The sequence below is a fragment of the Enoplosus armatus genome, chromosome 6, assembly GCF_043641665.1.
Source record: "Enoplosus armatus isolate fEnoArm2 chromosome 6, fEnoArm2.hap1, whole genome shotgun sequence".
Classification (NCBI taxonomy): Eukaryota; Metazoa; Chordata; class Actinopteri; order Centrarchiformes; family Enoplosidae; genus Enoplosus; species Enoplosus armatus.
In genome coordinates this window covers 2,171,269-2,198,474 of record NC_092185.1, presented here as the reverse complement: position 1 = coordinate 2,198,474, position 27,206 = coordinate 2,171,269, and the positions used below count along the sequence as shown (strand labels likewise).

General features: G+C 41.9%; 3 protein-coding genes and 1 non-coding gene across 4 annotated transcripts in view; all 4 read right to left on the bottom strand.

The window, feature by feature from the left end:
• Nucleotides 1-8,758: 8,758 nt before the first annotated feature.
• LOC139286875 (protein phosphatase 1 regulatory subunit 15A) lies at nucleotides 8,759-13,054 on the bottom strand. Its single transcript, XM_070907807.1, has 3 exons — nucleotides 12,659-13,054; nucleotides 10,600-11,969; nucleotides 8,759-9,684 (listed from the first exon to the last, which is right to left on the bottom strand). The coding sequence occupies exons 1-3, from the start codon at nucleotides 12,819-12,821 to the stop codon at nucleotides 9,475-9,477; spliced, it is 1,743 nt and encodes a 580-aa protein (XP_070763908.1). The 5' UTR covers nucleotides 12,822-13,054; the 3' UTR covers nucleotides 8,759-9,474.
• A 432-nt stretch (nucleotides 13,055-13,486) lies between these two features.
• Nucleotides 13,487-16,892, bottom strand: rps13 (ribosomal protein S13). Its single transcript, XM_070907166.1, has 6 exons — nucleotides 16,847-16,892; nucleotides 16,253-16,301; nucleotides 16,066-16,144; nucleotides 14,795-14,964; nucleotides 14,202-14,302; nucleotides 13,487-13,562 (listed from the first exon to the last, which is right to left on the bottom strand). The coding sequence occupies exons 1-6, from the start codon at nucleotides 16,867-16,869 to the stop codon at nucleotides 13,529-13,531; spliced, it is 456 nt and encodes a 151-aa protein (XP_070763267.1). The 5' UTR covers nucleotides 16,870-16,892; the 3' UTR covers nucleotides 13,487-13,528.
• Nucleotides 13,830-13,959, bottom strand: LOC139287203 (small nucleolar RNA SNORA19). Its single transcript, XR_011597408.1, has one exon. It is a non-coding gene; the product is annotated as a small nucleolar RNA SNORA19 (small nucleolar RNA).
• Nucleotides 16,893-18,421: 1,529 nt separating the features above from the next.
• The window catches only part of pik3c2a (phosphatidylinositol-4-phosphate 3-kinase, catalytic subunit type 2 alpha), a 42,169-nt gene continuing 33,384 nt past the window's right edge, over nucleotides 18,422-27,206 (bottom strand). Inside the window, exons 22-33 of the mRNA XM_070906659.1 lie at nucleotides 26,877-27,006; nucleotides 25,416-25,552; nucleotides 24,748-24,917; nucleotides 23,871-24,027; nucleotides 22,754-22,863; nucleotides 22,120-22,327; nucleotides 21,878-22,002; nucleotides 21,462-21,579; nucleotides 21,290-21,371; nucleotides 20,991-21,097; nucleotides 20,756-20,881; nucleotides 18,422-20,546 (exon numbers count right to left, since the gene is read on the bottom strand). Coding sequence (XP_070762760.1) covers nucleotides 20,364-20,546; nucleotides 20,756-20,881; nucleotides 20,991-21,097; nucleotides 21,290-21,371; nucleotides 21,462-21,579; nucleotides 21,878-22,002; nucleotides 22,120-22,327; nucleotides 22,754-22,863; nucleotides 23,871-24,027; nucleotides 24,748-24,917; nucleotides 25,416-25,552; nucleotides 26,877-27,006 — 1,653 coding nt within the window. The 3' untranslated portion in view covers nucleotides 18,422-20,363. The remainder of the gene's footprint in view (nucleotides 20,547-20,755; nucleotides 20,882-20,990; nucleotides 21,098-21,289; nucleotides 21,372-21,461; nucleotides 21,580-21,877; nucleotides 22,003-22,119; nucleotides 22,328-22,753; nucleotides 22,864-23,870; nucleotides 24,028-24,747; nucleotides 24,918-25,415; nucleotides 25,553-26,876; nucleotides 27,007-27,206) is intronic.

Below are 27,206 nucleotides of genomic sequence, written 5' to 3'. Positions count from 1 at the left end.
AAACCACTGGAGGTCGGCCAACACGAGGTTTTCATTAAAATAGAGACTACAACTAGACAGCAGCTGAACATAATTTATAAAGGTTTTCTGACGTTGTTTGTTTCCTGTTGAAAGTAAACAGTTCTTTATTTTCAGTTTCAAACTGTGAGCTGATAGAGACTAAAACTCTCCGTGGACCTGAGGAGAGCTGCAGAGTTGGGTGATAAATCTCTCCGACACATACACAAAGAAACTTCACCCTTTGTTATATAATATAAAATATTCATTAGTGCAGCTTTAGATAATAAGTGGGTATATATGCAGGGACATATATATATATATATATATATAGCACACACTCCCTGACGCACAAAGACACACAGTCTCTCACTGATTATCACACTCACTTCCCCTACTTGACTTCATTTCCTGGATTAGGGCTATCTCAATTATGTTGAACTTCCTTTTGGAGCATTTTAATGCACCGTTTTCCATCATGCTGACATTTTTATTTTGCTGCACAGTGTTCTTTGTTCAGTCAGTGTCATTTTCTTGTTACTGGTGTACACCAAGAACAGCAGTTTGAGTCCTACATTTTGTGGCTGAGGAAGACGCTGTGCTGTCACTGGGATGAAAATGTATAACATATGAAATAAGTCTGATTCCACAACACATTTTACACAGCGGACGGTGTTAATGACCACCAGGACATCCAGTATCTCCAGTTATCAGTGTGTGTGTGTGTGAGGAGCCGCTGAGAGACACAAGAGAAAACAAAGAGAAAGCAAACACACAAAAACAGAGACACTGAACAGGATTCAGGAGCGGGATTTAGCCCCCCACCCACACTGCAAACACTGTGGGGCCTCTTTCTCCACAGAGCTAACTCAAGGGCAGACATTTAGGTGTTTGCCAAGGGACCTGAAACATTCTCCATTTGCTGATTCATGGACAGGTGTTTGGCCTGAGAACAGGAATGGGAGTGTTCTTCATTTAGCTCTGGACTCTATGAGACCATTTCTGGCTGTCTCCACTTCACTTGAAGACAGGTTATTGTATAAAACATTTTTCAATACGTATCTTTTATGTTTTTAATATAATAAGTTGTAAAAACAAAGCTCTTTTTTGGTGCTTTAACCTACAGGGGCTCATTCTGACAGACATTAGAAAAGACACAGGAAGGTGAATAAAGCATGTGGACGAGTTAAATCTAGTTTCATTTGTTAAAAAGAACCGAGACCTGAAAGCAGACTGCAGAATCAAATTAAAGTGAGATTTACAAATTTCATACCCAGACACTGGAATGGAAATGTCCTTTATGCTTTATTGGACACACAGAAGCAGCTGATGCCAAGTTCAGCCAATGTCCCTTTAATGTCCAATGTCAACTGCAACACCAGAAGGTTTTGACCTTCAATTCTGGACCTGCAGTTCCAGTCCAACCTGCACCTACAAGAAAGAGAACCACAAGCTTCTGAAATGTTGACAATTCAACTTGAAAACTGCGTCCCATACAGGCGACCGCAGCTTTTGTTGTTAGCTGAAGTCATTTCTTTGCTGCTGAACAGTTTAAATGTGAACATGGGCGTTTCCTGAAATAATTCACACGTGTCCTTAATAGTAAGTAGACATTTTTATTTTAGACGTCAGTTAACTCATTAAAACTGAAGCTGGAGGTGAAAAACGTATCGTTGCATGAATTTAAACCTGCACTTGAATTGTTTTTAAAATCTATTTTAATCTACTTCTGACTCCTCTGATCTCCAGATGTTTGATATTCACCATATACTGTCACTCAATGCACAACCTCCTTCCATCTGGCCAACCAAGCTGCATAAAACCGTAATTACTTGAAATGATCATTTGCATGTAGCATGTCTTGTAGTTCTGCTGTGCACTGAGCAGCGTTACTGTTGAAAGCAGACTTAAATGCTGTTTATGATTTTTCTGGTGATTTAGTTAAAATGAGTTCACGTGTTCAAGACAGTAAAGCAAATATCAACACTTTCATCCAAATTCTTGCCAATTTCCCACAAAGGGACGCGATGATTGCATTATAAATCTTTTAATCGTTATTTGTTGGGGCACTATTTCATCATGGTGAAGGAATTCTGAGGTAATTCATGGCTGATCCAACCTGTGTGTATTGAACAATACCACAAAGCCTGTTTTGGCTTCGAGCCCTCTGCAAACAGAGCCTTCAGACTGAGAGAAAGAGGTGGAAAGACAAATGTGCAGACAAATCATTCTTTATCTGGCAGTCTCCCCCTCCCCCTCTCTTGTTGTAATGGGTAACCAAGGCTCTCAGGGATCCGGTGAGGAGTTTGAGGGTCTTTGCCCTCGTCCTCGAGCAGCAGAAAGCTCAGGTGTACACTAGATATGCACACACAGCTCAGCCGGACACGTTTCTGGCACTGTTCGCCTCGTTGTCTCTTATGTAAATGTGGTGAATAATGCATGGCTCGGCTCCATACGAGAGCTGGTGACTTGTGTAACTGCCTGCAGGCCTGATGGAGCTTCACCCTTCCTGCTCAGACTTCCTAAATTTAAAAACAACATTTATCACCTGAGGGAGGCCGAACCTTCAGACCCCAAACGACAACATTAGTAAAAACCTTCGTCGTTGTGTGTAGTTATTTATATTCAGACGGATAGCTCGGTGTCTCCAATCACTTGTTGCAGTAGGAATTCAGTATTTGAGCTCAATTATATGAACTACATGAAAAATACCATATATTAAGGTGACAATCAGTATAATGATATTGTGACATATACGTCCAAATAAATGAGAGAACAGAGCCAAACATCCAAGTAGAGAGTCCACTCTGTGATTTGTGACAGAATATTATAAACTCAAGGTTCACTTACGTTTTTCCAGACCTTCCTGCAATTTTGTTAAAACGTGACTAAATTTCCGTATTTAGATCACCTGAGAGAGCTCCACTCACTGAAGAAGGCAGTGTGGTCAAAAGCTCCAGGAAAAAAACTTATAAGTGAGACTTGAGTTTAGAAACACAAATATCACTGTCAAAATAATACACACACAAATCATTTTCAAAAAAATGCCTGTTTTCTGTATCCAGCAGCTTCAAGTGAACGCGACATGTTTTCTAAATTGTGTCATTTTAAGTCTCTTTTCTTGTTGTTTTTATTTACAGGCCTATTTAAGTCTCTTCAGGAAACTCAACAAAACCTGCAAAACTGTCGGAGACATTTTCCTGCGTCACTCTGTCTCCCTCTGGTGGACTCCAGGCATCATCTCCCAGCTGGCTAAGAAACAAGAGTTCACAGTGCAGATGGTATACTGATTATTATATTTTAATCTAAATATCTTGTAAAAACCCAATGAAATGTCATCAATATATGAAAAGGCTTAAAAACAGTGAGGAACTCAACAGATGGGAAATATTATAGAAAATATAGCATCAGATTTCAGTCCAGCTGGTCGAGGAACTGAACTTTAAAGTCAGTTTTGTTTACTTCCTGTGTGACTGACAACTTAACTGAAACTGAATTCTTCTGATGCCGTAATGTAAACTCTTCCCTGTAAAACTCTCCAGGTCCCTGCGTCACAGGAAAAACACTCAGAGGATCGTGTCTTTGGGCTGTGGGAGGGAATCAGGACAACAAGATTATGTTTTTGTATAATTTGTGAATGGAAAAAACAACAACAAGAGATTTGACAAACTGAAATACAGAAAGTTGACCCGGAAACACACAATAAACCTCTTTGTCTCATCTGTCCAGAGATATTAGCTGCAGCTTACACAACACAAATACAGCAGCTCTTGATGGGAGGCTGTAAACAGTTTATCTAAGAACGACCGTGTAACAAAGTTCATCTGCCGACTGTCGCAACAGAAAAGAGTTGACAGACGGATCACAGGCGTGTCTGTGAATCACTGACAGCGTCTGTGTTATTGAGCTCTACAGATTAAATGCCTCTGAGTTCCTTTGTGCTGCGTTGAGCCGCAGCCGATATCTTCCAGCTTCTGCAAATCAAATCAAGTTCTGGAGCACACAAGAGCTTTCAGTGAGGCGCAGCAACAAGAGGATAAAGTTTCAATGATGGTGGACACTTTCCTTTCCCCCTCCAGTGTGATGGATATGTAGCTGTTTCAAGTACTGTACTTAAGTACATATTTGAGGTACTTGTACTTTACTTGAGTATTGAGCATTTTATGTAACTTACTTATACTTCTACTCCACCACATCTCAGAGGGAGATATTGTACTTTTTACTGCACTACATTTATCTGACAGCTTCTGTTACTTTAACAGATTACAATTGTTAATAACCTTCCTGTCCAGTGAAAACCATGTATCTCCAAATGAGGTGATTTTGAATGTGAATGTTTCTGATAAACTCAAGGATTAAATGTTCCTTTATGGGTGTAGAAACTTCTCCTCCTTTTTCCTCTTGGATCAGCGGGAGCTTGACTTGTAAGAGATACGTGGTTCTCACAGGACAACGACGCTACGATGATGATGATCTTATAGAATATGATGCAGATTAAACTACCCAACAGCATATAAAGTCAGTCAAAGGAGCTCAACCTGAAACATCTGCAGCAGAAATATGAATCCAGGAACATCAGATAGAATAGAAACCCTGACAGGGAGCATTTCACTGCTACATGAGTACTTTTACTCTGATAATACTTCTATACCTTTACTTAAGTAAGTTTTGAATGCTTTTACTTGTGGTTCTAGCTTCAGCATGGACGGCCACACTAACAACGGAAAGCCTAACCAGTCTGAGGGTGGTACGTCATCCTAGAGGAACTTTGTTTATTCTCACTGACTGACAGACCGATGGGAACAGAGCAGTGATGTCACATTGAAAACAGATCACACATTCCTCTCCGGGCTGAGAAACCTCATCTGACGAAACACTTCAACCGTAAACTCAAGGAGACGAGAGGTTCAACGCCCTGTCGTCCTTCCCCAGGTCACCCCAGGACGTTCAGAAACTTCAATGTGAGGCTCAGAGCTCGGTTCTTCACTGCTGCTGGTCAGTCAGAGGCTGGTCCATCAGCCGGATCACAGCGGGGGATCCCCCAAAAGCAGCTTAGTGGATTGGATTACAGTGTAATTGTTGTTTCAAGCCGCTGAACTAAGATGATTTTCATGTTCACATGGTTTTTAGGGACCTTATTTAAACACGTTTCTTTCCCTTTTCAGAACAGTAACCTTTGTGTTTGAGTTTGTGTCATTACCTTTGAAGCTTATTGAATATTATTGTCATATTATATCACTTAACACTATTTCTGTAACTCCCTCTACGGGTGTTGGAGCCATAGTGCAAAAATGTATTTTTATTTTGTAGTAAAAGTTTTTTTTTTTTGTTTATTTCTTTTTTTTGAATAAATATCTGAGTGCTTCCGCTGGCTTGCTGTTGTCAGTTCCACCACATGAGGGCAGCACAGTCACACAGCTGCTCGGTGGCTACAGGTTTTTTTTTTTTTGGGGGGGGGGGGTTTATTGTCTGACATACAGATAATACTGTATGCCCAAATATGGTCCTCTGGGGATGGAAGGAAGCTCCACATGTGTCACATACGCTGTTGGACAATGAACAGAGGTATTTTGATGCCATGGTGATCTGGTGATCTTAGTCTGGGGGGGGCTTCAACTCGCCTGTTAGTAACTGCAGTCCCAACAAAGGCAGTAAATCCTAACTACGTGTTTCTGAATCATCTGTTAAATCACTGTTGAGTTACAGATGAATATTTCAGTAAAGCATGAAACTAATGTCTGCCTCTAATGACATGATAAGGCAATTATTTATTTATCATTATTATTATTATTATTCTGACTTTGACTAAAACCACCTGTAGTTTGAAGGAAAAAATCATTTTGTGTGTGTGTGTGTGTGTGTGTGTGTTGTGTCACGTACCAGTGGCTCAAACTCACCACTGATAAAAATACACTGAGCAGTAAGTGCTCTGTGCGTAGCGTCTGGGTGTTGGTCAGACTCACTAATCCTCACGAGCATATGTTGGAGTAGATAAGTGTTTACCGCGTGTGCGTCTGTCACATATGATTCATGATGTCATCCTGTAATAGTGCTCAGAATGATAATGATAGTGATTCTTTTAACTGCTGTTTTCACTCATTCTCTTAAAGTGAAAGTACATCCTTATCCTGCTGAGGGCTTCTGGAGCCCCTTGGAGGCCCCACGAGGGACTCCGAAGACCACTTTGTTGATCACTGAATCCCAAATGTTAAACATATGTAAGCATTGGATAGAACTTGATGTCATTCATGAAGAGGAAGTTTAAACGTGTAAAGTATAAATGTTTAAATCACAAAATGAATGTTTGAACAAACAGAAGGACAAAATTAAAAGACAGAAGTAGCAGAAGGTTATTTCTGGTGTTTTTCTGCATGGACTTCACTGTTCACTGCACAGGAAGATACTCTGCAGTTCGTGCAGTCTGTCTGTGTGAGTTGGTGTCAGACACAATAGCTGTTGGTAGATTGCATCATCAGCTAATTGCGACCCAGGAGATAGCCTTCACCGGCAGGCGAGTGAGAGGGGCAACCGTGTGTGTGTGTGTGTGTGTGTGTGTGTGACTGAAAACCCACTGCCTCTGCGGCTGCTGATTCTGCTGCTGCTGCTGCTGCAATCACCTGCAATCCTTTCAACGCCTCGCCACTCCTGCTGGTTGCCTGGAGACGGGGTCGCCTAGGCCACAGAGCTAATGATACTGGGAGAGGATGAGGAGGAGAAAGATGGAGACAAAGATACAAAGAGAGGAGCGGGTTCAAGAAGGAGGAGAAGGTGGCGTATTCATCCTGTAACTAGGACTCACATGTTCAGTCACTTCTGATGCGCGTCTTGTTGAAGTGCCCTTGAGCAGGACGCTGTCGGGCTGCTCGTCACTGTGAGCCGGCTCTGGAAGCAAAATCACAAACAGGGATGGCAGACAGAGGGAGACCAGACAGACAAACCTCCCGTCGCCTCGTCCTCACACACCAAAGAAAAATGGATATTAGACTTTGTTCAGCTCCCAGCTCATGTCACCAGGTCAGCTTCAAAAGCCACAGGAACAAAGGCACAGCATCCACAAAGAGTGCACTCTTTCTCTCCACCGGCTTGCATCATGGAATAAACCTGGTGTTCTGGTGTCTGTAAATAACTAAAGACGCAAGAAAAGCCCTGAAAACATCAGCAGTGAAAGAGCTTCTTCGTGTTCTTGACAAATCAGAGGGTTTGATATTAAAAGCTTTGACCCTGAGGCTTCACTCAAGGACCTCTTACTAGCTTATTGTCTGGAAAAAGCAAATTCATTCATCAAATTCATGCCCAAAATCACAAATCTAAAATATATATTTACCTCAAAGAGATTTACAGCATATGACACCTTCTATCCTGTGACTCAAGTACATTTATCTTTTTAACAATAAATTCAATACATTTTTGTGTTTCTTTCATTTCTATTTCCCGCCGCCAACTTCACCAAAGAACCTTCATTTTTCCAGCAGGGGATCAATTACATTCACAACATCAGCAAAAGACCCACCGCTGGGTTGACGCAGCAACAGTGTCAGCGATTGCTCACCTTTGCACCATCCCTGTGTATGTGTTTGTGTGTGTGTGTGTGTGTGTGAGGGAGGGGGGGGGGGCATCAGAGACCTGCTAATTGATTTCATCCCTCTGGAAAGTCATTTCATCATACTTGGTGTTTTTAACCCTTGTCTTACGACAGCCTTACAGCAGTTAGTCTGCACGGAGACTCACAGCCCTCAGGGAAATTATTATCTCCTGAGTGTGTGTGTGTGTGTGTGTGTGGAGGGGGGTGAGAGAGAGACAGAGAGAGAGACAGAGAGAGAGAGACAGAGAGAGAGAGAGAGAGAGAGACAGAGAGAGGCACATAAGAGAGAAGTGATAAATGTAAAAATGAGGCAGGGATGGGTTAGGATGGATGAATAAAACTGAACGTACTGAGAGCATTTCAAACATCTCTGCAGACATTTAACTGCATCTACAAAACTCAGTCCAGATGTTTTTTTTAGACATCCAGTTACATATAACTGTTGTTTCAACAGCATCAGTGACATTTCAGTGTCCAAACTACAGGCTGAGACACAGAGATGCTGTTGACATAATGGTTACATGTTACAAAAACTTCCATTTTCCAAACATAGACGTCCTGACTCACCTGATCGGTGCTTACATGGAGGGCACAGTGAGCTATGCAGTTACCTCAGTCCCACCATAGGTGGAGGTCACACACAGTTCACACCTACAGGTGTGCTGGAAACCTCACACCCACACTGAACACACGGGGTGTGTCCAAACTGGGTGAGAGGTTAAACTGGTTTGTTTAACCAAAGCTTTTGTTTTGAGTTACTTGCATCATGTTTGCATCAGATCTCCTGACCGGTAAGGCTGTCCTGCTTTTCTGCACGTTCCTTCTGTGTCAGCAGCTGGATCCAGACGGGGGTCGTGACTGCGGTGCGCAGTGTTTTAAAAGTATCAGTGATACACATATCGCTCTTTTGCAACATTTGATAAGATTTCTTGAAACATCTAAACTGATTTTATCTCACCTTTTCTTCAACGTTTCAACATTTCCTCAGAATATATTCTTCCAAAAGGCTGACGCAGCTGATAGGCAGCTTTCATGCACCCTCTACTCAAAAAAGACCCTTCTGGGATGTTGTGTTCTGTCTCCAGCTCACTGTAATGTTGGGAAACAACAGTTGTTTGCTTCTGTCTTTTAGTGAAGCAGAATGAGTTAACTCGTGTCGCCACGTGAACCAGGGAACGATGACAATGTAACAAATTTTATTGATCAAAGCACCTAATGACAAATTTTGCTACAGATGATTTCTGGACATATTCTGGCTACATGACGTTACCACGAGAAGCCGAGTGAGTCACAGAGGACAAAGTGTTTGAATCTTTCCAGTCAAGATAATAATAGACTTCCATCTGCCCACTGAGAGCTAAAAGGCTGCTATTATGTGTCTTCAAATAAGGAAATACCAAACTCAAATATTTGAACATTAAGACAAGAACTGCCACAGGACTGTGTCCATCGTGCTTAAAATAAACTTTTCAAAACACTTTGTACTGTAAAGCTCTGCTTTCTTATGATATCATCATCTACTTTTAACTTCTAGATTCACCACTGTAGTTTGTTCACACATATAAAAACACATAAAAACAGTAAAAAAAAAAAAGAAAAGACAAGCTCCATAGGGCATAAATAAGTTACATTACTAGGTCTGTATATAAGGCATACAAAAACAACATTCCACACGTTAATGCTGAGGTTAATATGAGAAAGTGTCAGTCAGTGCAACAGTCGCACAATGTATAAAACCTTTTGAGGTACAAGGTTGTTCAACTTGACACCGAACATTTAAGTTGGCCTAACATCAAATTTCTAACGGGCCTAAATCAAAATCACTGTTGCATTGCAACCAATCACAAGTTCTCATCCAAAAAGGAAATAAAACATTCAGTGTTCAGGACTTTTGTTTATTTCAAGGCACCGTCCAGATACGCCAGGATCCTCTCTCTGTGGGGCTGCGTGAAGCAGTGGCCGATGGCCTGCTCTGTTTCCCGGATCCGCCTCCAGAAGCGGTCCCGGTCTCGCGCCATTTCTTCCCAGTGTCCTTTCCGAGACGCCTGTCGAGCAAACTGCCAGGTCCGCATGACGTGGACTTGGACAAGAGGAGAAAATTGCACCTGAAATCCAGAAGAAATGAAGAAGAAGAAAAATTCAATACATTTAGTTAAATGATGCTTCTTTGGGGTTTTTAACCTGCTAATGGTGCAAGTTAAGGACTTCAATTAAAGGTCATTAAATAGATGGTTATTACCACTCAGAGCTAAGTTTCATGTGAAAATACCCTACAATTAAAAACTGCACAATGAAGAATGTGTACTTTCCCAACTCTGAGTTCTCCGACGGGCATGTAATCACAATAAGACTGTGACTTGTTTTTCTGCCTCAGGATTTATGTTCTCAGTCTGATGTAACAGGCTATTAATTGAGACAGTATTCAAAATTACTTTGCACTACTGCTGCACCTTCATTTAGTCCACGAGGAAGTAAACCTCTCTGCTGACTCATGGGAGTCACATGACCGGCTTAGTCATGACGACCAGCAGCGTTACTAACCGACAACAAACAACAACTGAGCTTAACACACTGGGCAGAACAGTCTGTGTCTGCTGAGGCAGGAATGAACCCTAATCTTAGATATTCTGAAAAGAAACAGAAAAGAGGTTGCAACAGTCAGCAGGAGACACTGATATGAATGTACTAACTTTAAATAAGTTGATAATAATTATCTTCTGTATCGACTTGGACTAATGAAAATGAAGGTGTCAACTGCCTAAAGGCAAAGCTGTGTTTCTTAGTTTTGGAACTACACTGGCATTTTGGAGAAATCTGGTTATATTACTTCCACTTTATGCCGTTTAGTCCACAGTGGAATAAAGAGGAACATTTCCGTGTATTTAACCTTTTGTCCATATCAATGCTCTGTAGTGTTTACAGAGTAGACTATTTTTATTTCAAACCCCTCATGGGTCTCATTTAAAGCTTTGGCTCAGCCTGCCTGGTAGTTTAACTGTAAATTGTTTTGAGATAATTACCCTTTTCTGGGTACTGCTGGTCTTGCTCTCCTTCTTCTCCTCTGGCAGTGACTGAGGTGTTAGTCCAGGTCTTCTCCAGGGAACCAGTGTTTTGTCTGGATGGGAGTGATGCTTTAATTGCCTCTCTGGCAGAAGGGGCTTCTTGACTCTTGATTTTCGGGGTGTTTTCGCCTCTTTTTCACAAGTTTTGCCCTTCGCAGGTAGAATATATGTGTGCTGGACAACAAGGGCATCTGGATCTTCTCCAGGCTGGAGTGTTGTTGTTGGGGAGCTCATGAGGCAGGCCTGAAAGTTGAGAGGGTGGTACGGGTCGTCCTTTTGGCAGAGAGATTTCCACAGCTGCTCTTCTTCGTCATCCTCAGATGAAGAAGGAAAGCTGCTCTCCTTCTCCTCGGTGTCTGTGTCGGACTTGGAGGGAGGTGCAGGAAGTGAGGCCTGTTGTCTCGAGACTGTGGTGGTGGTGGTGGCTTGAGGCGACGTGCTGCTGACTGTGCAGGCAGTGAAGCACATGGGATTGTAGGGGTCAGGACTGCTGAAGAACTCCAAGAGCCTCTCGCTCTCCTCCTTATCAATGTCGGGGCTCGAACCGTCTGAACTGGCCCAACTGCTCCAACTGCTCTCACTGTCAGAGCGACTGACCCAGATATTCAGGCCTTGAGGCCCCAACATCTCCTCGCTGGCCCTGCTCACTGACATGAGGTCAGTATCGCTGCTGTCCCTCGCTTCGCTTTTACTTTCCCTCATGTTTGTGTTTGTTGAAATGCATGCAGAGAAAAAGAAGGGGTTGTATGGATCACTAGATTTTGACAGAGACTCCCAAAGCGCCTTACTTTCTTCACTGTCAAATTCTACCACGTTCTGGTCTTCCTCGCTACTCCAGTGAGAGCTTTTCTCCTCTTCTGAAGTGTCCTGTTTGAAAACTTTCTCCTTTGAAATGTCTTGTTTGAAGACTTTCTCACTACTTTTGTGGCAGGTGTCGTTTGAGCCAGAGCTGTCGCTGCTTGACACAAAGATGTTCCAGTCACCAGGGAAGCCCATTTTCCAGCTGGATTGGTGTCCAAGAAAGATGCCGTCTTCTTTGCCAGATGTTCTGGACACAAAATCGTCCACTAGTCCGCAGCACAGGTCGTCAGCACGCAGACTGGACAGCAGCGCCTCAGCAGTGGATTTCCCAGCAAACGGGTCGCCGGCGTCAGCGCAGAAGTTAGAGAGGGGATTCGAACCTCCGACCATCACTCCGTTGTCTCCGTCAAACAGGGAGGAGAACAGGAAGGATTCAGTCGGGTTTGCTGCCGTGGTCATGTGCTGGATGTGCTGACCTGTCTCGTCTGTGATTCTCACGTGAACCTCAAACCTGAACATCTGGAAAACTGGAAAATCAGGAGAAAGATGTTGAAGTTGAATTTAAATACAAAAGAGAATGATTTAACTTTCATTCACTGTGCAATTATGATCTCCTTTAGGTCATCAGGACATGGAAAAAAAACAAACTAATGCTTCTTTGTTTACTGCTTATTTTAAACAGACAAACAATAATAACACAACCATCACAGGGCTGGGTAATATGGGAAAAATACAATTGTAATCAGAAGTTTACTTTAATATAAATACATACAATACACATTAAAGTTATGCCATGTTAAATCTGACATGATGCTTTGACCAGTTCATTCTCACATCACAACTGTGCTTCACGATTTATAACAATGCAACATAACTCTGGAGCACCACGGGGACTTTACAGGGAGGGTTACCGTGTTAGCATGGGAAGTAACTGGATTTGGACGTAAACACGAGGAAAACTAGTTTATGTCTCAGAAATAAAATAATAACTGGGCATAACGCACACCTTGAAATAATAAGGCATTCATTGGGGTTATTATAATGGAGTTAACGTCATTTAAGAAGGAGTAACGTTACAGCGACTCGACGCTCACTGTTCCTCCCAGTTAGCTAACGTTACAACGGCTAAATACTGCCGCGGTAACTGGAGGCGTTAACGCAAATAAAACGAGCCAGACCAACTAAGTCACAAGTTTGAATTTGACTTTATTCTTACCCGACATGAAGGTGTAGTATATGACCTGAACCAGCAGCCGAAGCTGTTCCCACAGTACAGTAAGAATCTGTTTAGTCCAAGGCAGAAGCGCCATCCCTCCGCTACCGAACCTCTCCATCGCCGTCCGTTCAGAACCCTTCTCTGGACCGACAATCGTAGCCATTTTAACTTCTTTCCTCTCCTCCTCTACTTGGCTTATGGCGGTAATGTTAACAAAAACCCTCACGTATTCTGGTATTCCTCGTCGAAAACAAACAGATTTCGCGTGTTTGTCAGTGACAGATAAGCGTCGGTGTGCTGTCGCTTCATTTTCCGGCAAGTATGTGCCATGTTTTGATCTCCTTCGTCAAATGTTCTCATGTATTTTCTCCATGTTTCTCTGCGGTGTTATCGTCGTTGTTGTAGTAGGAGTGAATGTCCCGATATTGCAACACTATGCCTTAAATTAAACAAGCCCGACGACAAGCGGTGCTGTGATTGGACGCAGCAGCCGTCGCTCACCAAACCTCCCGCCCTTCCCTTAACAAGCCCCTCCCCCGGATTACGTAGCGTCTGACGCATGGAAAGTGCCAGTAATTTCCTCAGCCGCCAGGAAAGCCCTTTTTACAGGCACACGTTCACAACACGAAAACTGAAATTAGGTTATTAAGAAAGGGCAGGAAGTTCTCAGCCTCCAAGATAATGAACAGAAAAACTCCCTTCAAATAGAAAAATGGTGCCGTTTCAATTTCAGCGCACCACAATTATTTGTTTATATTCCCATGTACTAAAAACAAAATTCCAAAATGTAAACAAGACCTGTAAAACACAAAAAATACAATACAACGATTTCCAATTTAAACTGTTTTATTAATCCAAAAAGTGTAGAGTTTATGCCACCAGAGCAGAAGCTGTAGAGGACTCACTGTAAACAAAGAGAAAACACACCATTAAAGAGAGCACTCCTCAAAATGACTACCACAGTATGTAAAACTACTCCACTGAAGGAGAGAAGTCTGGCTTACATTGTGAAGAAAAATAGCAAATGACTGATGGTGTCAACATCAAGTGACTTGAACTGATTGAATTTGTAGAGTTTCTGTTATCATAATCAACAACCAATAACAATCTATATATCTGGTTCCACGATAGTCCGATGTTTAAATGTGAATGAATATAGTAGCAAACTTTTCATTGTGTGAAGGGGACTGGCAGAGGTGGCACCAAGTAGCCACTCTGCTAATTTACCTCCAGCTTTTTCTAGCACAACAGAAATATCACTACTCTCAATTATTGGAAGAGCAGGACAATGATTTGTGCATATATGCCCATGTGGAAACGTTGGTTGTAATTCTACGACACCATTGAGTTTAACTTTGTCACCATTTTTCACAACAAAAATTGAATCAACTTTTCAAAATGTTTGCAAAATTACATTTCATCAATTTTGGAATAGAAAATGGCAGCCACATTCAAGACCGACCAACATCTGGCTGGTGGCTAATGTTCATTTTCCAACCTAAATATGACCAGGAAAGCTTCCCAAAGCAGAACCAATACGTACTACTTCCAGTTGGGGGCCAGTACTCTCTTGGTCTTGTAGTAACGGGCCAGCCTGTGGATCCTGCTCTCAATGAGAATCAGGCGGAACTTGGCATCCTTGTCCTGCAAACATATTAGCAAAATGTTATGGGTATGAAGTCTAACATTTTAAATTACTGAACATGTGCATCCACCCATGTAAAACCCAATAACTGCCTATGCACAGCCATCACCATATCACTACTGTGACACATATCTTATTCCTTGAGCATTGTGATTTTAATACAATACAAAAAAAAAGAGCCAAATTTCATTGAAAAATGCTAAGTTTATGCTGTAAATGCTGCAAGTCAAGCGGAATTGTAATAGTTACTCAAATTCAGTAATTTCAAAACATTTGGTGGCACCTGCAAACTACAGTTCCCACCCAGAACATCATGGGTGGAAATTAACCACCGAACAACTCAAACCGTGTGACAGAGAAATTAAAAGCTGACTTTCCAAACCTTCAGGTAACGGCATGAAACTACACCAGATACCACTCTAAACCTGGTTGAAAATGACCATGAATGGTCTCAATATTTGACCCAGGTTTTGGGAATAGTCTTGTCATACCTTTCTGTTTCTCTCAAGATGCTTCCTGACTGCCACAGCCTTCTTGATGAGATGGTAGAGATCCTCGGGCAGGTCAGGGGCAAGACCCTTGGACTTCAGGATCCTCAGGATCTTGTTGCCAGTGACGAAACGTACCTGGGCCACACCATGGGAGTCCCTCAGAATCACACCTAGACAAGGTGACAAACAGGCTTGAAACTTGGACACTGTATATTGCTCACAAACAGTTTTACGCATTTGTCTGCTTTTTTTCTGCTTCCTCCATCTAAACTAACCCAACTGGTGCTTAATATTTCAAAAGCAAAGGGGAAACAATTCCGAAGGTCGTAGTGAACGCCGGTTAGCCATATTTGTATACATAAAAGCTTATGTATTAAGATATTGAGCTGGTGCCAAGCTAACACAAAAAGCCTTGAGCAAGGTATCAGATCAAGTTCTTTAAAACAGGTTACATTCATCAATTTCTGTATATCTAACAAAAAGCTCAAGTCTAAAGGCCAAGTTCAAATACGAAGAAAAAATATACAGTTATGGGAATTTATATTTATTAACAGATGCAAAAAATTATGCAGTTTGGGCGGGAAAGATTCCCAACTTTACTGTGTCCTTGATAAGTTGCAATGCAATTTTAGTACAAAATTACAACACTAGGAACCTGGAAAAAAAAAAGGTGTGCAATTAATAGAAAAAGATGTTACATCCAAATTGTAGTGGTCCCTTGTTTTCATGCAGGATACTTTTCCTTGTCACTTTGTGTGGACAGATTGCTGACCAGGCAGTGTTATGTCTAAACTGTCCTGCTGACCTGTGCTCTAAAGCTAGAATTCAAGAGGACGATGTTCATAACGCTCACATGGCAGCTGATGCGACATACAGTTCTTCCAAAAGTTCCGGTGCCGTGTTAAATTTACACAATAGCAAACAAGCTAGATACCCAAAATATATAAGTACATGCTATTATTTTCACCCAAATTGCCCTTTTCAGATATACACTGGGCCTTGAAACAGTTGATTTGTAAAGATGGTAATTCATTTGTTGACAAGAAATTTAACAGCTGTGTTAAGACATGTTATATGAAAAAGAGCAAATATGCTGTCATCCACATCCTCAACCAATGCTACAGAAACTGAAATCTGATTTAATACCATATGTAGCGGTATTCACACACTAAGTCGAGCAATACACTTGTTTTAAGTGGTCATGATTACTATTCTTCATCGGCATACAATAATACATTTCTAGTCCAAGAGTCTCTCATGGAAACACTTACCAATCTGGGAGGGGGTCAGACCCTTTTTGGCCAGCTTGAAGATCTGCTCTTTGACATCATCAGATGTGAGCTTCAGCCACTGCAATTAATGTTTAAATGATTACCAACTGCCCAAATCGGTGCAGAAATATCTAAGCTAGTTAGTGTCACTGTGCGAGACAAACACATTTCTGTATCGTATACTCACAGTGGGAACACTGCGCCTGTAAGGCAGAGCTGACTGGGACAAGCCCTTTCTGTAAAAGAGAAAAATATACGACAAGTTAGAAACTTCAACGGAGAAACCTGAAAAGAAACATTACAGACATGCTGATAAGCAATGATGGAAAACAATTTCTAGCATCTGCAAGTCCTGACATTAACGTTAAATGAGGGTTGACGGGCCGGCTAACGCTAGCTTCATACTCGTGTTAGTGCCATCTATTGTAAAAACTTAACGTCAAGTGCTTACGTTACAAGGGTTTAATTTCTTCGTCAACAGGACGGAAAAATCGTGCACTTGGGGATGTTAATGTGTAATATTTAACGGTCTAACTTGGAAGCTACAGTCAAGCAGCAAAATCGTGGTGAGCAGCTAGCGCCGTTGGCTAATGGTAGCTAGCTGGAGATGGATGTCGATTTGAAGGTGCCTATATTTCAGTTATTTTCTCGCTTCAAGGTTGACTTTGAGAGCTCAATTTGGTCCTCAGTCACCCATAACATGTTTACAAACTACGTATCGCCATCAAAATCGATCCATCGACATTAAAGTTTAACTTTAAATGATAAAAAGAGAGCTCACCCGGGAGCGTGCATGCGACCCATGATGGCGGTAGAGGAAGAGAGGCCGCACACGCGACAGAAAATGGTATTTTGCGCCTGCGTCGGAAATGACGCAATGACGCAGAGAAGAGTTTTGTTGACGCTGCAGACGCATTCAAGATGAAGAAATGGTTATGAACTCTAACGTGTTTCATACAACTAAGAAAAGACATAAATAATCAAATTGATAAATGTATTTTGTTACGTGGGGATCCATTGGAGCGCCATCGAAGTACAAATCCATGTAAACAGCTTTTCTGTTACTAGCTGTAAAGTTTTATTAAGTAGATAATTTCTGTTGTCGCCAATATTCACTGAATATTCCTCCTGTCTGTGTTTAACCAATAGACTGTATGGTACATATTTCAGATGAATATAAATTTAGTTAAAACTTTGTAACAACCTAATTCTACAGTAATAAAACAATTAAAACATATTTTATTGTTGTTGCTGAAAACGAGGCTAGATTACTGACTAAACAAAGCAGGTTGCAAGGCCCCGGGACCTTTGGACTCCCAGAGGCCCCACGTTTACTGTGTATAGGAGGTTTTTGTTTTGGGATGCAATATTTTACAATATTTCACTACTGTGTAGGCACACTATTAACTTAAACTTCATGGGTTTTAAGAGGGGCCCTTTGTTTGATCTTGAGGCTCTGACTTGTGTACGGGTGTCTATGTATTCCCAAAGCCCCAATCAATTATACTGCTCTTATTTATGCATATCCCTTGACAATCTGACTTTTTGTTTGTATCATCAGATTGACAATCTGAATGTAATGAGACAGATGATGAACCTGTGGCCAAGAAGTGTTCCAGTGTACCACTGCTAGGTGGTCAAATATATCTTAGGTATTTTCTTAACCGAGTCAGTTTCAGATACCATACAAACTGCTTACAATAGCATTGTTTGTATTTCATGCATGAATGGGGGCGGCTGTGCTCGGAGGATAGAGAGAGGTTGGTGGTTCGATCTCCAGCTCCACCTGTCCACATGTCAAAACGTCCCTGGGCAAGACGCTGAACCCCACCCCCACATTGCTCTCAGTATGTGTAGATGGGGAAAAAAAGGGAAGTCACTTTGTACTAAAGTGTCAATTGAATGTAACGTTAAGGATGGAAGCGACAAGTGGGTATCAAGATATGTGTCCCGGGAGCCATGTTTGAAACTGAACCTTAAATCACAACTTGGTAAGAACACAACCTAAATGATCACTTCTCACACTTAAATGAAGAAGTTGGATTCTTGGACCAGCCATCTTAAATGCAGATGGAGCACTCACCATAAAATGCAATCAAAGTAGCCTTGAACAAGCCAAACTCACACCTGCATCGATGGAGGTATTCATCAGCCCACTGCAGTTATTCCATGTATCATATCAATACAAACCATACAGTTACATACTCTTAAAATAGAGGGTAATATGGTAAAAATAGATTAAAATAACAATGTGAGATGGCTGGTGCCGTGTGTCTCTAATTCATGCAATTCAACTATACCCAACACATTTTATACTACAGAAAACAAAGTGAAGTAAACAAAGTGTCACACCATATTTGTTCCAAAAACATTTAATTTGCTTTAGGAAAGAGGGATTACAGTACACACTGATCCATTCGGGTTACAGGTCACCAATTAAGAATAAATAACTGGCCATGTTAATACAAACTCTGCTTGCTTTCTTTGTACAGTCACTAAAAGAGTGGATCAAGTCACTAATGTTCATAGTGTTGAGTGTTGCTCATAGATCACAAATGTCTTGTAGATCTTCTCTTAAAAAAACGTTATCAGATAAATTCATCTTAATTTCTTTATTAAACATTAACAACTTTAGATTTATAGTTAGCGAGTGGAGAGGAAAGCAGCAAATCTCTTGCTCAGGATCTTGTTCCCTTTTTGTGAAGATGTTTTTAGATAAAGTTGCTTTTTCGACGCTGATCTATGTTCAGTTTTCCTGAAATTCTCTCAACAGAATGTTTTCTCACTTAAATATCATGAGACCTGGCTGGATCTGGACTTCACTGGCAGTTTAAGTTATTGCTAACCCTTTACCCAGTTACTTCTCACAGCGTCATTACACCACATTAGGCACTGGGAGTGAGTGTGGTATTGCTGCCCGAGATGCAACAGCCTCACATCCAGACTCCAGTTTTCACTCTGTCCCTAAACTGCACTTTGAAAAGTCTGAATTGTGGTTTTAAATCTCCTGAAGGAAACACTGAAGTGACTTATGATCAGCGTTTTTGGGCAACCATAATCTCTTCATCCAGAGAGCAGACGAGAGCGTGTTCCAAAGCTTATGATACAAAGTCCCCTTTAAGGTGTGCTGTGTGAAAATAGTCAAGTAATACCACGAGAGAAAGACCTGGTAGTGTGCATTTAGTGGCAGTCCACTGTTACAAAAAACCTTTACGGTGCCGGTCCGGCACCAGACCTGCTGTGGAAGAACTACTGATATAGCTTTACAGAATATAGGACATATCAGATTGTTAATAAAATATATATAGCAATAAGGCCAAGTTGAGCATTAAAGAGACTGTGAGCACAAACAAAGGCACCCCGTTCAGCTCCCGACTCGGGAGAGTGGTTTGATTTGCCGTTCTTCTCATTACTTTTGGCACATTCTTGGGGAATCATAAGGTCACTGTTGATTTCCTGGAATCTGGTGTGTTGGACTACTCTACCCAGAAGTGTCTGCTGCAAAGCAGGAAACCCTGATGCCTCCTATTTGTCTATATAGAAAATAAACAAGGAAAATGTAAAAATGAGCCCCCTTTCTATTCCTTAAAAAATAAATGTGTCAATCTATATATACTCTTCTGAAAGTAAGCCGTTTTGGTCCTCTAATATCAAAATGTACAAAACATTACAGCTCTTCGTTATAGTTTAGGAAAAAGAGACAAAATAAGTGGAGATTGTTTTTCACAGAAACAATCTTGATTAGTTAAAGAGGGAGAGAGAAAAATAGGGAAGAATTGAGAGCAGGCTCCCCTTTGAGGGTTTGTGAATTGGCCTGTTTGGTCGCCCTTTGAGGGCGCGTCTGAAGGAGTCTGCATTCATGTCATATGGGAATAACCACTGAAGCAACATGATCGGTATTATAAGCAATGACTTTGAGGTGAAGCTGTAACGATGATGACATTCTGTACAATCAGGTGGTTACTGATCAGTTGTTCATGTACATGTTTTTCAGCCACAAGCACAGCTGTATCCTGCCACGACGTCTCAAGAATAATAATTACAGCATGATTCATGTGAAATGGTCCATTTGGTTTGTTAGATTTGAAATGAAAATATCACTGCTCATGCTTCAAATTTAATCATGTGAGAAATCCTGGAAAAAAACGAGGGTCCATCTCCAGACGTTATGAACTGAAAACTGAGGTGAACAGTATTTTCAAGCAAGGCCACATGTGCCGCCTTTCCCATATGATGTGAATGCAGCTTTTGTCTGGAGAGGCGGAGTCGTTCCCAGCTTCAGGAGAGGCAGGTGGGGGTTAGAAGTAGGGGACGGCCGTAAGTTTGTACCACTTGACCGTCTCCTTGCTGAGGTCAAAGTCTTTGAGTCTGAGTGTGATGCCGCCCAGGAAGTAGTTCTCACGCAGCGACTCGGCACTGAGCACGCTCAGTTGAAGTTCCCGCAGGCCCAGGGTTTCCTTGCTGTAGCCACTGTACACCAACTGTGGAGGAAGATGAGGGAAAAGTGAATAAAGTGGCTGATGGCCATGAAGTTCTTGTTTTGGTTCAGCTGGTTGAGAGTGTTCTCATCAAAAGAAAAAACCTCCCTGGTTGATATTTACATTTATAAAACCAAAACCATGGTTCTTGAGCTCAGGAATATATATATATATAAATAAATGTAGCCAATCATTTTTTAGTATTTCCTAACCATCTCATTGAAAGTGGGGTTCCTGGTTTTCCTCGAGATCTTCGTCTTGCGTTTGGATGTCTTGTGTGGATCTGGAAGCAAGTAGGTTTTCACATATGGGTTGGGATCTGTTCCATCTTCAGAAACCTGACGGGGAGCAGATGGATTATTAGTGTGACAGCAGATAGATAAACTAAATGAGAATGAAACAGCACAACTAACTGTCAAAGCAGCATGTATTAAATCATCGCTGTACCAGATCTCTGATGTGCATGACCATGATGAAGAGAGTGCTGTTCCTGTAGGAGATTGAGAGCTTCACTTCTCCTTCCACCCGACCAGAAGTGGGACTCAGTGGAGGCTCTGTAACAGTCAGATACCACAAATCACACAGGATACACACATTTTTAAATATATGTAAATGAAGCCTTTCCTCTTGGGTAGAGACATCCAATAAATAACTACAATGATTATAAACATAACTGTAACCTCACTCTATTTCTCATACAGTGAAAGTCTGACAAATACATGGGAATGTATGGTGCAGGTGTGTACCTGGTGCTTTGGGCGTGGCATCCAAACCTTCTGTCTTGTCATCCCGTGCAATTGGATGAAAGAAGGTGTAGATCAGGTCACACTAGCAACAGAGGAAATGAGATTACTTAACTGACTATTATAGAATACTAATATTGTCCTGATTTCTGAGCATTTGTGTGTGAATGTGTACCTGGGTGACCTCTGTGGAGCTCCTCATCAGGTTGTGGACGTAGTTGTTGAGCTCCAGCTTCCTCTTGGCCGCCACTTCTTTGATGTGGGTGCGACCGAGCACCATTTTGTTAGGGAAACTAGAGATGAGGAGAGAGACAAGGTATACTTGGTTACTGCACTGAGCGTCTGCATCGCAACCTCACAAGGTCATAGAGGGAAAGTTAAGTGGGTGATAGTGGGCCTGTATTATAGGGATATTAATCCAGAAGGTCAAGGTGAGATTCTCTTTCTCCAAAACAAGCTGAGTAACTTGCGAATCACACTGTGCTAACCCCCGATGTGTCAATAAATAGAAGTACCATATCACATTTACCTATCGAGGATTTCAAATCAGTAACTGAGACATTAAGGGTCACAGCGGAGGTGATGCCTTACCTCGGCAGCTTCCAGAGGGGGAAGAGGATGGTGAGTTTGTTGTGGAGCTCCTGAAACTCATCAAATGTTCGGAAGACAAACTGGGGCTCATTCTGACCTTCCCTCAGGATCCTCACCACATACGTCTGCACAGAGACAGCCAGGCAATCAGGTGTCACTACTTTCACAGTTAACACCCGGAGATGTGATGGAACATGGGAAAGTAAGTGGTTGTAAGACAAACATGACACAATGAAACTCACATAGTGCTTGTCGGGGTTGTATCTCTTCTGGAAGGAGAAGATGGAGGCGTGGAGGATGCGGCCCTCCTGTTTCAGAGTGTAAGTCTTGGGGGAGAAAGACAGGATGGGCTCATCGTTGGCTGGCAAACCAGAGAATCGTAGCTGGGCAAGGTTGTGGATGAAGAAGTTGAACTTGGTGGCAACGCTGCCCAGACTGGACTCTATCAGCCTGGAGGAGAGATACAGGTGGAGGCGAAACAATTATCAATATGCTGTTTTCGTTTTGATGAGGCTGTTACACAAAGTTTCCCCGAGGCAAATTCTTTTTGTCAACAAACGTAGTTACAGTCTAACCTGACCGGTCTTACAAAAACAAGGTCCACCTGATACTGTTTCTGGCGAGTCGGGAGTTTTTGTTGCTGTAATGTGAGACAGCAGCTACTCGTTTCCAACCTGTGCCTATACTGCCACCTGGTGGATTTTGAGTTTGTAGCAGCAAAAAACACAAACAATTGTCCTTGAACTCACTCTTAAAACAAAAGCTCCTATTTTGAGGTTGTGTAAAAGTTTGGAAATTACATTTAGCACTTTGCCCAAGCTGCCAATGTATGCTAGTTTGGATCAGCGCTGGGAGAACAGAAGGTAATGCATTTACCTGGTGAAGAAGATCGTTGCCTCAGCATCTGTGTTGTGTGGCTGCAGGGCATCAAACACATACTTCAGATCCTGAGAGCCGGTCAGCTCTGGGAGGCCTGAGGACGTCATCTACGACACACACACACACACACACACACACACGACGAGAAGAGATGAACACACAAGTTCATCATTTTGGACAGTAACATTATTCCATAAAATAAATAAATAAATAAATATACACAAGCATTTTGCATGACTGATTCCATTTCAGAATAAAGCCAGTTACAAAAGTCAACGCGTCAACGGCATTTAAATGTATTTAAACTTTTACATGCTGTTTTATTACTCCTTCTGTAAAGCCCTCTGAATTGTCTTTGTGTTTGGAAGGAGATACAAATACACTCCACCTACTACTAGTACCCCAACATCAAGAAGCCATGTACTACAGCATATTCTATAAACAGACATTTCCAGGACAACAGTGAAGCACTGATTTATTATGTAGGCACAACTGCTTTGCTTGCATATCTCTTTATTCTGGCTCTTGCAGGTGCAGAAGAAAACAGCTAAACGAGGAGGACGCTTTAAAAAGGAGGCCAAACCACTAAAAAGAAAAACGCAGTCAGAAAACAAGAACAAGAATTTAGAACAACTGCACCACAACTACAGATGCGACACTTAGTCGATTAATTGATTGATATAAAAGTAATCGGCAACTATTTTGTTTATTAATCGTATTCGTAATTTTAAAGAAATGCCCCAAAGTCGCTGCTCCCATCATCTGCAATGTGAAGATTTGCTGCTTTTCTCTGGTTTATGTCAATATAAACTGAATATACAGTATTTGGGTTTTGGACTGCTGGTTGAACAAAACAAGACATCTGAAGATCACCTTCCTAATCGCTTAATCGAGAAAATAACATGCAGATTAGCCAAAAAATAATCATTAATTGCAGCCCTAACTACAACCACAGTAACAACCATGACACAATGTCAACCCGATGCAAACACCCATGTGACAGATGGTGCTCTATTCCTTCCTGCCATGTATGTGTGTATTAATAAGTGGTGTGTTTATGTATCTATGCTCCAATGTGTGTATATGGTTTATGTGTGTGTGTATTCTGTCTAACCAGTGACAGCAGGTTGAGGAAAAGCCCGGAGTGCTTGCGGATGAGGTTGTAGGCCTGGCAACACAAGTCCACAAACAGCTGGAAACGGCTGGTGGGACGCTCGCCTCCGTTGATGACGTACGCCATGTCAGAGGTCAGAACGAACGGAGCTCGGTCCCTGATGGGAAAGAAGGAGAGAAGATTTCGATTCAGCTTCTGAGGGGGGGTCGAAGGTCTTTGGTTTAAATCCCTGGGAAACTCTGGATCAGGAAAGTGAAGGCCTCTCCTTCCCTGACACTACCACAGAGTTACGACAAAGCCTCCAAATACTTAGAGGAGATGCTCAGAAGACTGCTGGGCAGCCCACCTGAGTGCAGTGTGTGAGCTATGAACCAGGTCATGCTTAAATACACATTAATCTTGTTGTGTAGAAACACCTGAAATGCAGTGACCCACAAAGGAATCGTGGGTCATTGAATTTCTTGCTGATCAAATTGATGATGAGAACAAATTATGACATCAAAACTATGTGTCTTCATTGAATGATTGAACCACTGTAACACACACACGACAACCATGACACACTGCTTTAGAGTCTATGTTTTCATCACTGTAATGGATAACGTAACCACTAGTCCAATGTTCCAAGGACTTGATGTATTCCTTTACAATTCTGTGTTAGCACTCCCCACTGAAATCAGTTGGTGCAGGAAATTCCACCTATTATCTGTTAACTACCTGCTAATAAAAACAAAAAGATAACAATTAACATCCTGATACACCCTTATGGAAAAAAACCTCTCGACGCCGACAGTGCACCAAAGCGTGTTTTATCTGACAAGCACTTGCACACATGCATGCACATAAACACGCCCCAAAGAGCATATCTGATTTTCACCTTTTGAAGCTGCCAAACATCTGGGCGTGGCCCAGGAATTTGCCAAAGTCGATGTGGAACATGTGACCAGTGGAGCGCAGCATAATATTGTCATTATGGCGATCACAGATGCCCAGTACGTAGGTTGCCACGCAGCATCCTGCACATGAGTAGATGAAGTTCTCTGATGCCTAAAAAGAGGACGAAGAACAAACATGAATACTCAGTGTGAAGCACAGGATTCAGGTCTTGTTTGGCTGTCTACATACGGTACTGCCATGATGTAGCGTAATATCGGCCGCCGAGAAGGAAGCGAAGTTTCGGACCAGAGAGACAAAGTTCCCAACTTTTCCAGATGTTTCAAGCAAACCCAGAAATTATTTTGCAGACTTTCCAGAGTGGCATAAGAACACACTGTCGTGACCAGCCTCAAGAACAGCAGAGCTCCATGTGACCGTGTGTCTGAAGTTTATTCCTTCGTCCTGCTGAAGTTCATGGTCACACTTTGTAGCAGTAGATTTTTAGTGTCAGAAGTTGTGAGTCAGAAGTTTCACATTTATAGGTGTCAAAGGTCATAAAGCTCTACAACTGCTGTAAACGTCAGGAGTACATTAACTTTGTTTTTAACTCCGACACAACCAAATCAAGATAAACTATGGTTTTAATATTTGATTACTTTACATGTTTACCTTCTCATACTCATCCTCGGCAGGGTTGTACTTGCGGAGCCACTCTGCCAGCGGTTTGTCCTTGAAGGATCCGGTGACGCCGTACTCCACCTGGATCTTTCTCAGGGTGTCGGAGGAAGGCACCAACTCCACCATGCCTAAACAACACATAACTTTTATTAACACAATGTCAGCACACAACAGTCAGCTCTGTGTGACTTAGAAAATTGTATTGTACTGCCGTGGATGATCAGAACACGTCCAGTAGTCATAACCTTAAGGCTGTAATGACGATGGCATTACAAAGATGTCTGCTTATGAATCCTCGTCAGCAGCAAGTTTAAAATAAGTCTATTTTGATTACAGGTTGATTACATGACATTCATCATGTCTGCCTGAGCCATCTGACAGCAACTAAATACTTCCTATAAATTAACACTTCAATAAAGGGCTGATCTGTTCTTCCTGTGGCCGTGATGTTTTTAATTCCAGACAGAAAGGTCATTTCCTTTCTGAACCGTGCCGGAAATGACTAATTACCTAATTACCTATTTGTGCAATGGAGTTTATGCTTTGGTGAGAGATGGTACAAATAAATGTTGACTGATGCGAGTGTGTCTAACCCCAGTTACACTTCATGTGTCTTGGGTGGATCAGACAGCTATCTGATCTCAAAAAAGCTGAGTGTAAATGCATCCAAGGAGCATTCAATGGAATGAAATCCTGATTGCTCACGCTTTCTTTCCAGATGTTAAAGAGGTGTAAATGCGTCTCTCCAAGACGTACATGTAATCTTAACTCCTCCCAGTTAAGTAAGTAAGTAATTCAGTAATTGTACAATTTCCCCCCCGGGGATCAATAAAGTGATTCTAAGTAAGCTGTCTGAGCAAATAGCCGCTTACTGTCTGTTTTTCTTAGTTCATCCATGGTCTGTCTCCTGTTGTAGTGACAACAGCAGCTAAAGTTACACAAAAAAATGAGCTGTTTGTTCTCCGTCTCGTTAAAGCAACAAGGAAAAACAGGTCCAGCGATTTCTACACATACAATCAAACAATCAAATACAAAGCGCATTGAGCGGCTGTAGCGTTTATCTGTTCCCTGATCAGTTCAACCTCTGAGTGACCTGTATGGGTGAGAGAGCATTGATGTGACTGGGTGACGGAGCGGTGTGAGTTACAAACCTTTGTCTCGCTGTACTTTATAAACACGATTCATTCCTTTATGTTTATGTTAGGGTAGTTGTTATCTAAAGCTAGCTAAACTGTTAGCTAGTCGTAGTAAAGTTATTCTTCTTCTTATTATTTCCTCCTTCCGGACTGGAAGAGGACCGACTCTGATTTGCATGTAGCCCGGGAATAATAAGATTTGTCATCTGGCCAACAGATTATACCTGTATGTGTAAATCAAATCTCCTCTGGATTTTATTCGGGTATGAGACACTTGAAATGAAAATAAGTGTACATGGGGCCGCCGTACGTTTACCTTTGTCCTTGCCGGTGGAGATGCATTTGAAGTTGACAATGCGGAGGTCCAGCCCCTCCTGCAGCCAGATGCGATCCATGATGCGGATCATCTGAAGAGCCAACATGTCCTGCCTGAGGTCTTCTCCAACCTGACACACGCACCAGTAAACAGAGAGACGAATTACACCAACGCACTGCACTTTTGTTAGTACTGGTTGGATCTCAGTTCAGCCACCAGGGGGCGCAGTGCACAGATGAGAAGCATGTAAACAACAGTTTTGATGTACCTGATGACAACTCCCCTGTCCACTAATGGAGCTCGTGTGAAATACACACAAGAACCATTTCT

Excerpts from the sequence above, each read along its gene's own strand:
- LOC139286875 (XM_070907807.1), bottom strand. The coding sequence starts at position 12,821 with ATGGCTACGATTGTCGGTCCAGAGAAGGGTTCTGAACGGACGGCGATG. Across the intron at positions 11,970-12,658 it reads ATACTACACCTTCATGTCGG|TTTTCCAGATGTTCAGGTTT; the intron begins GTAAGAATAAAG and ends CTGATTTTCCAG. Across the intron at positions 9,685-10,599 it reads CCAGCAGTACCCAGAAAAGG|GTGCAATTTTCTCCTCTTGT; the intron begins GTAATTATCTCA and ends TCTGGATTTCAG.
- rps13 (XM_070907166.1), bottom strand. The coding sequence starts at position 16,869 with ATGGGTCGCATGCACGCTCCCGG. Across the intron at positions 14,965-16,065 it reads TCTGACCCCCTCCCAGATTG|GTGTGATTCTGAGGGACTCC; the intron begins GTAAGTGTTTCC and ends CACCTTGTCTAG. Across the intron at positions 13,563-14,201 it reads CTGGCCCCCAACTGGAAGTA|TGAGTCCTCTACAGCTTCTG; the intron begins GTACGTATTGGT and ends CTTTGTTTACAG.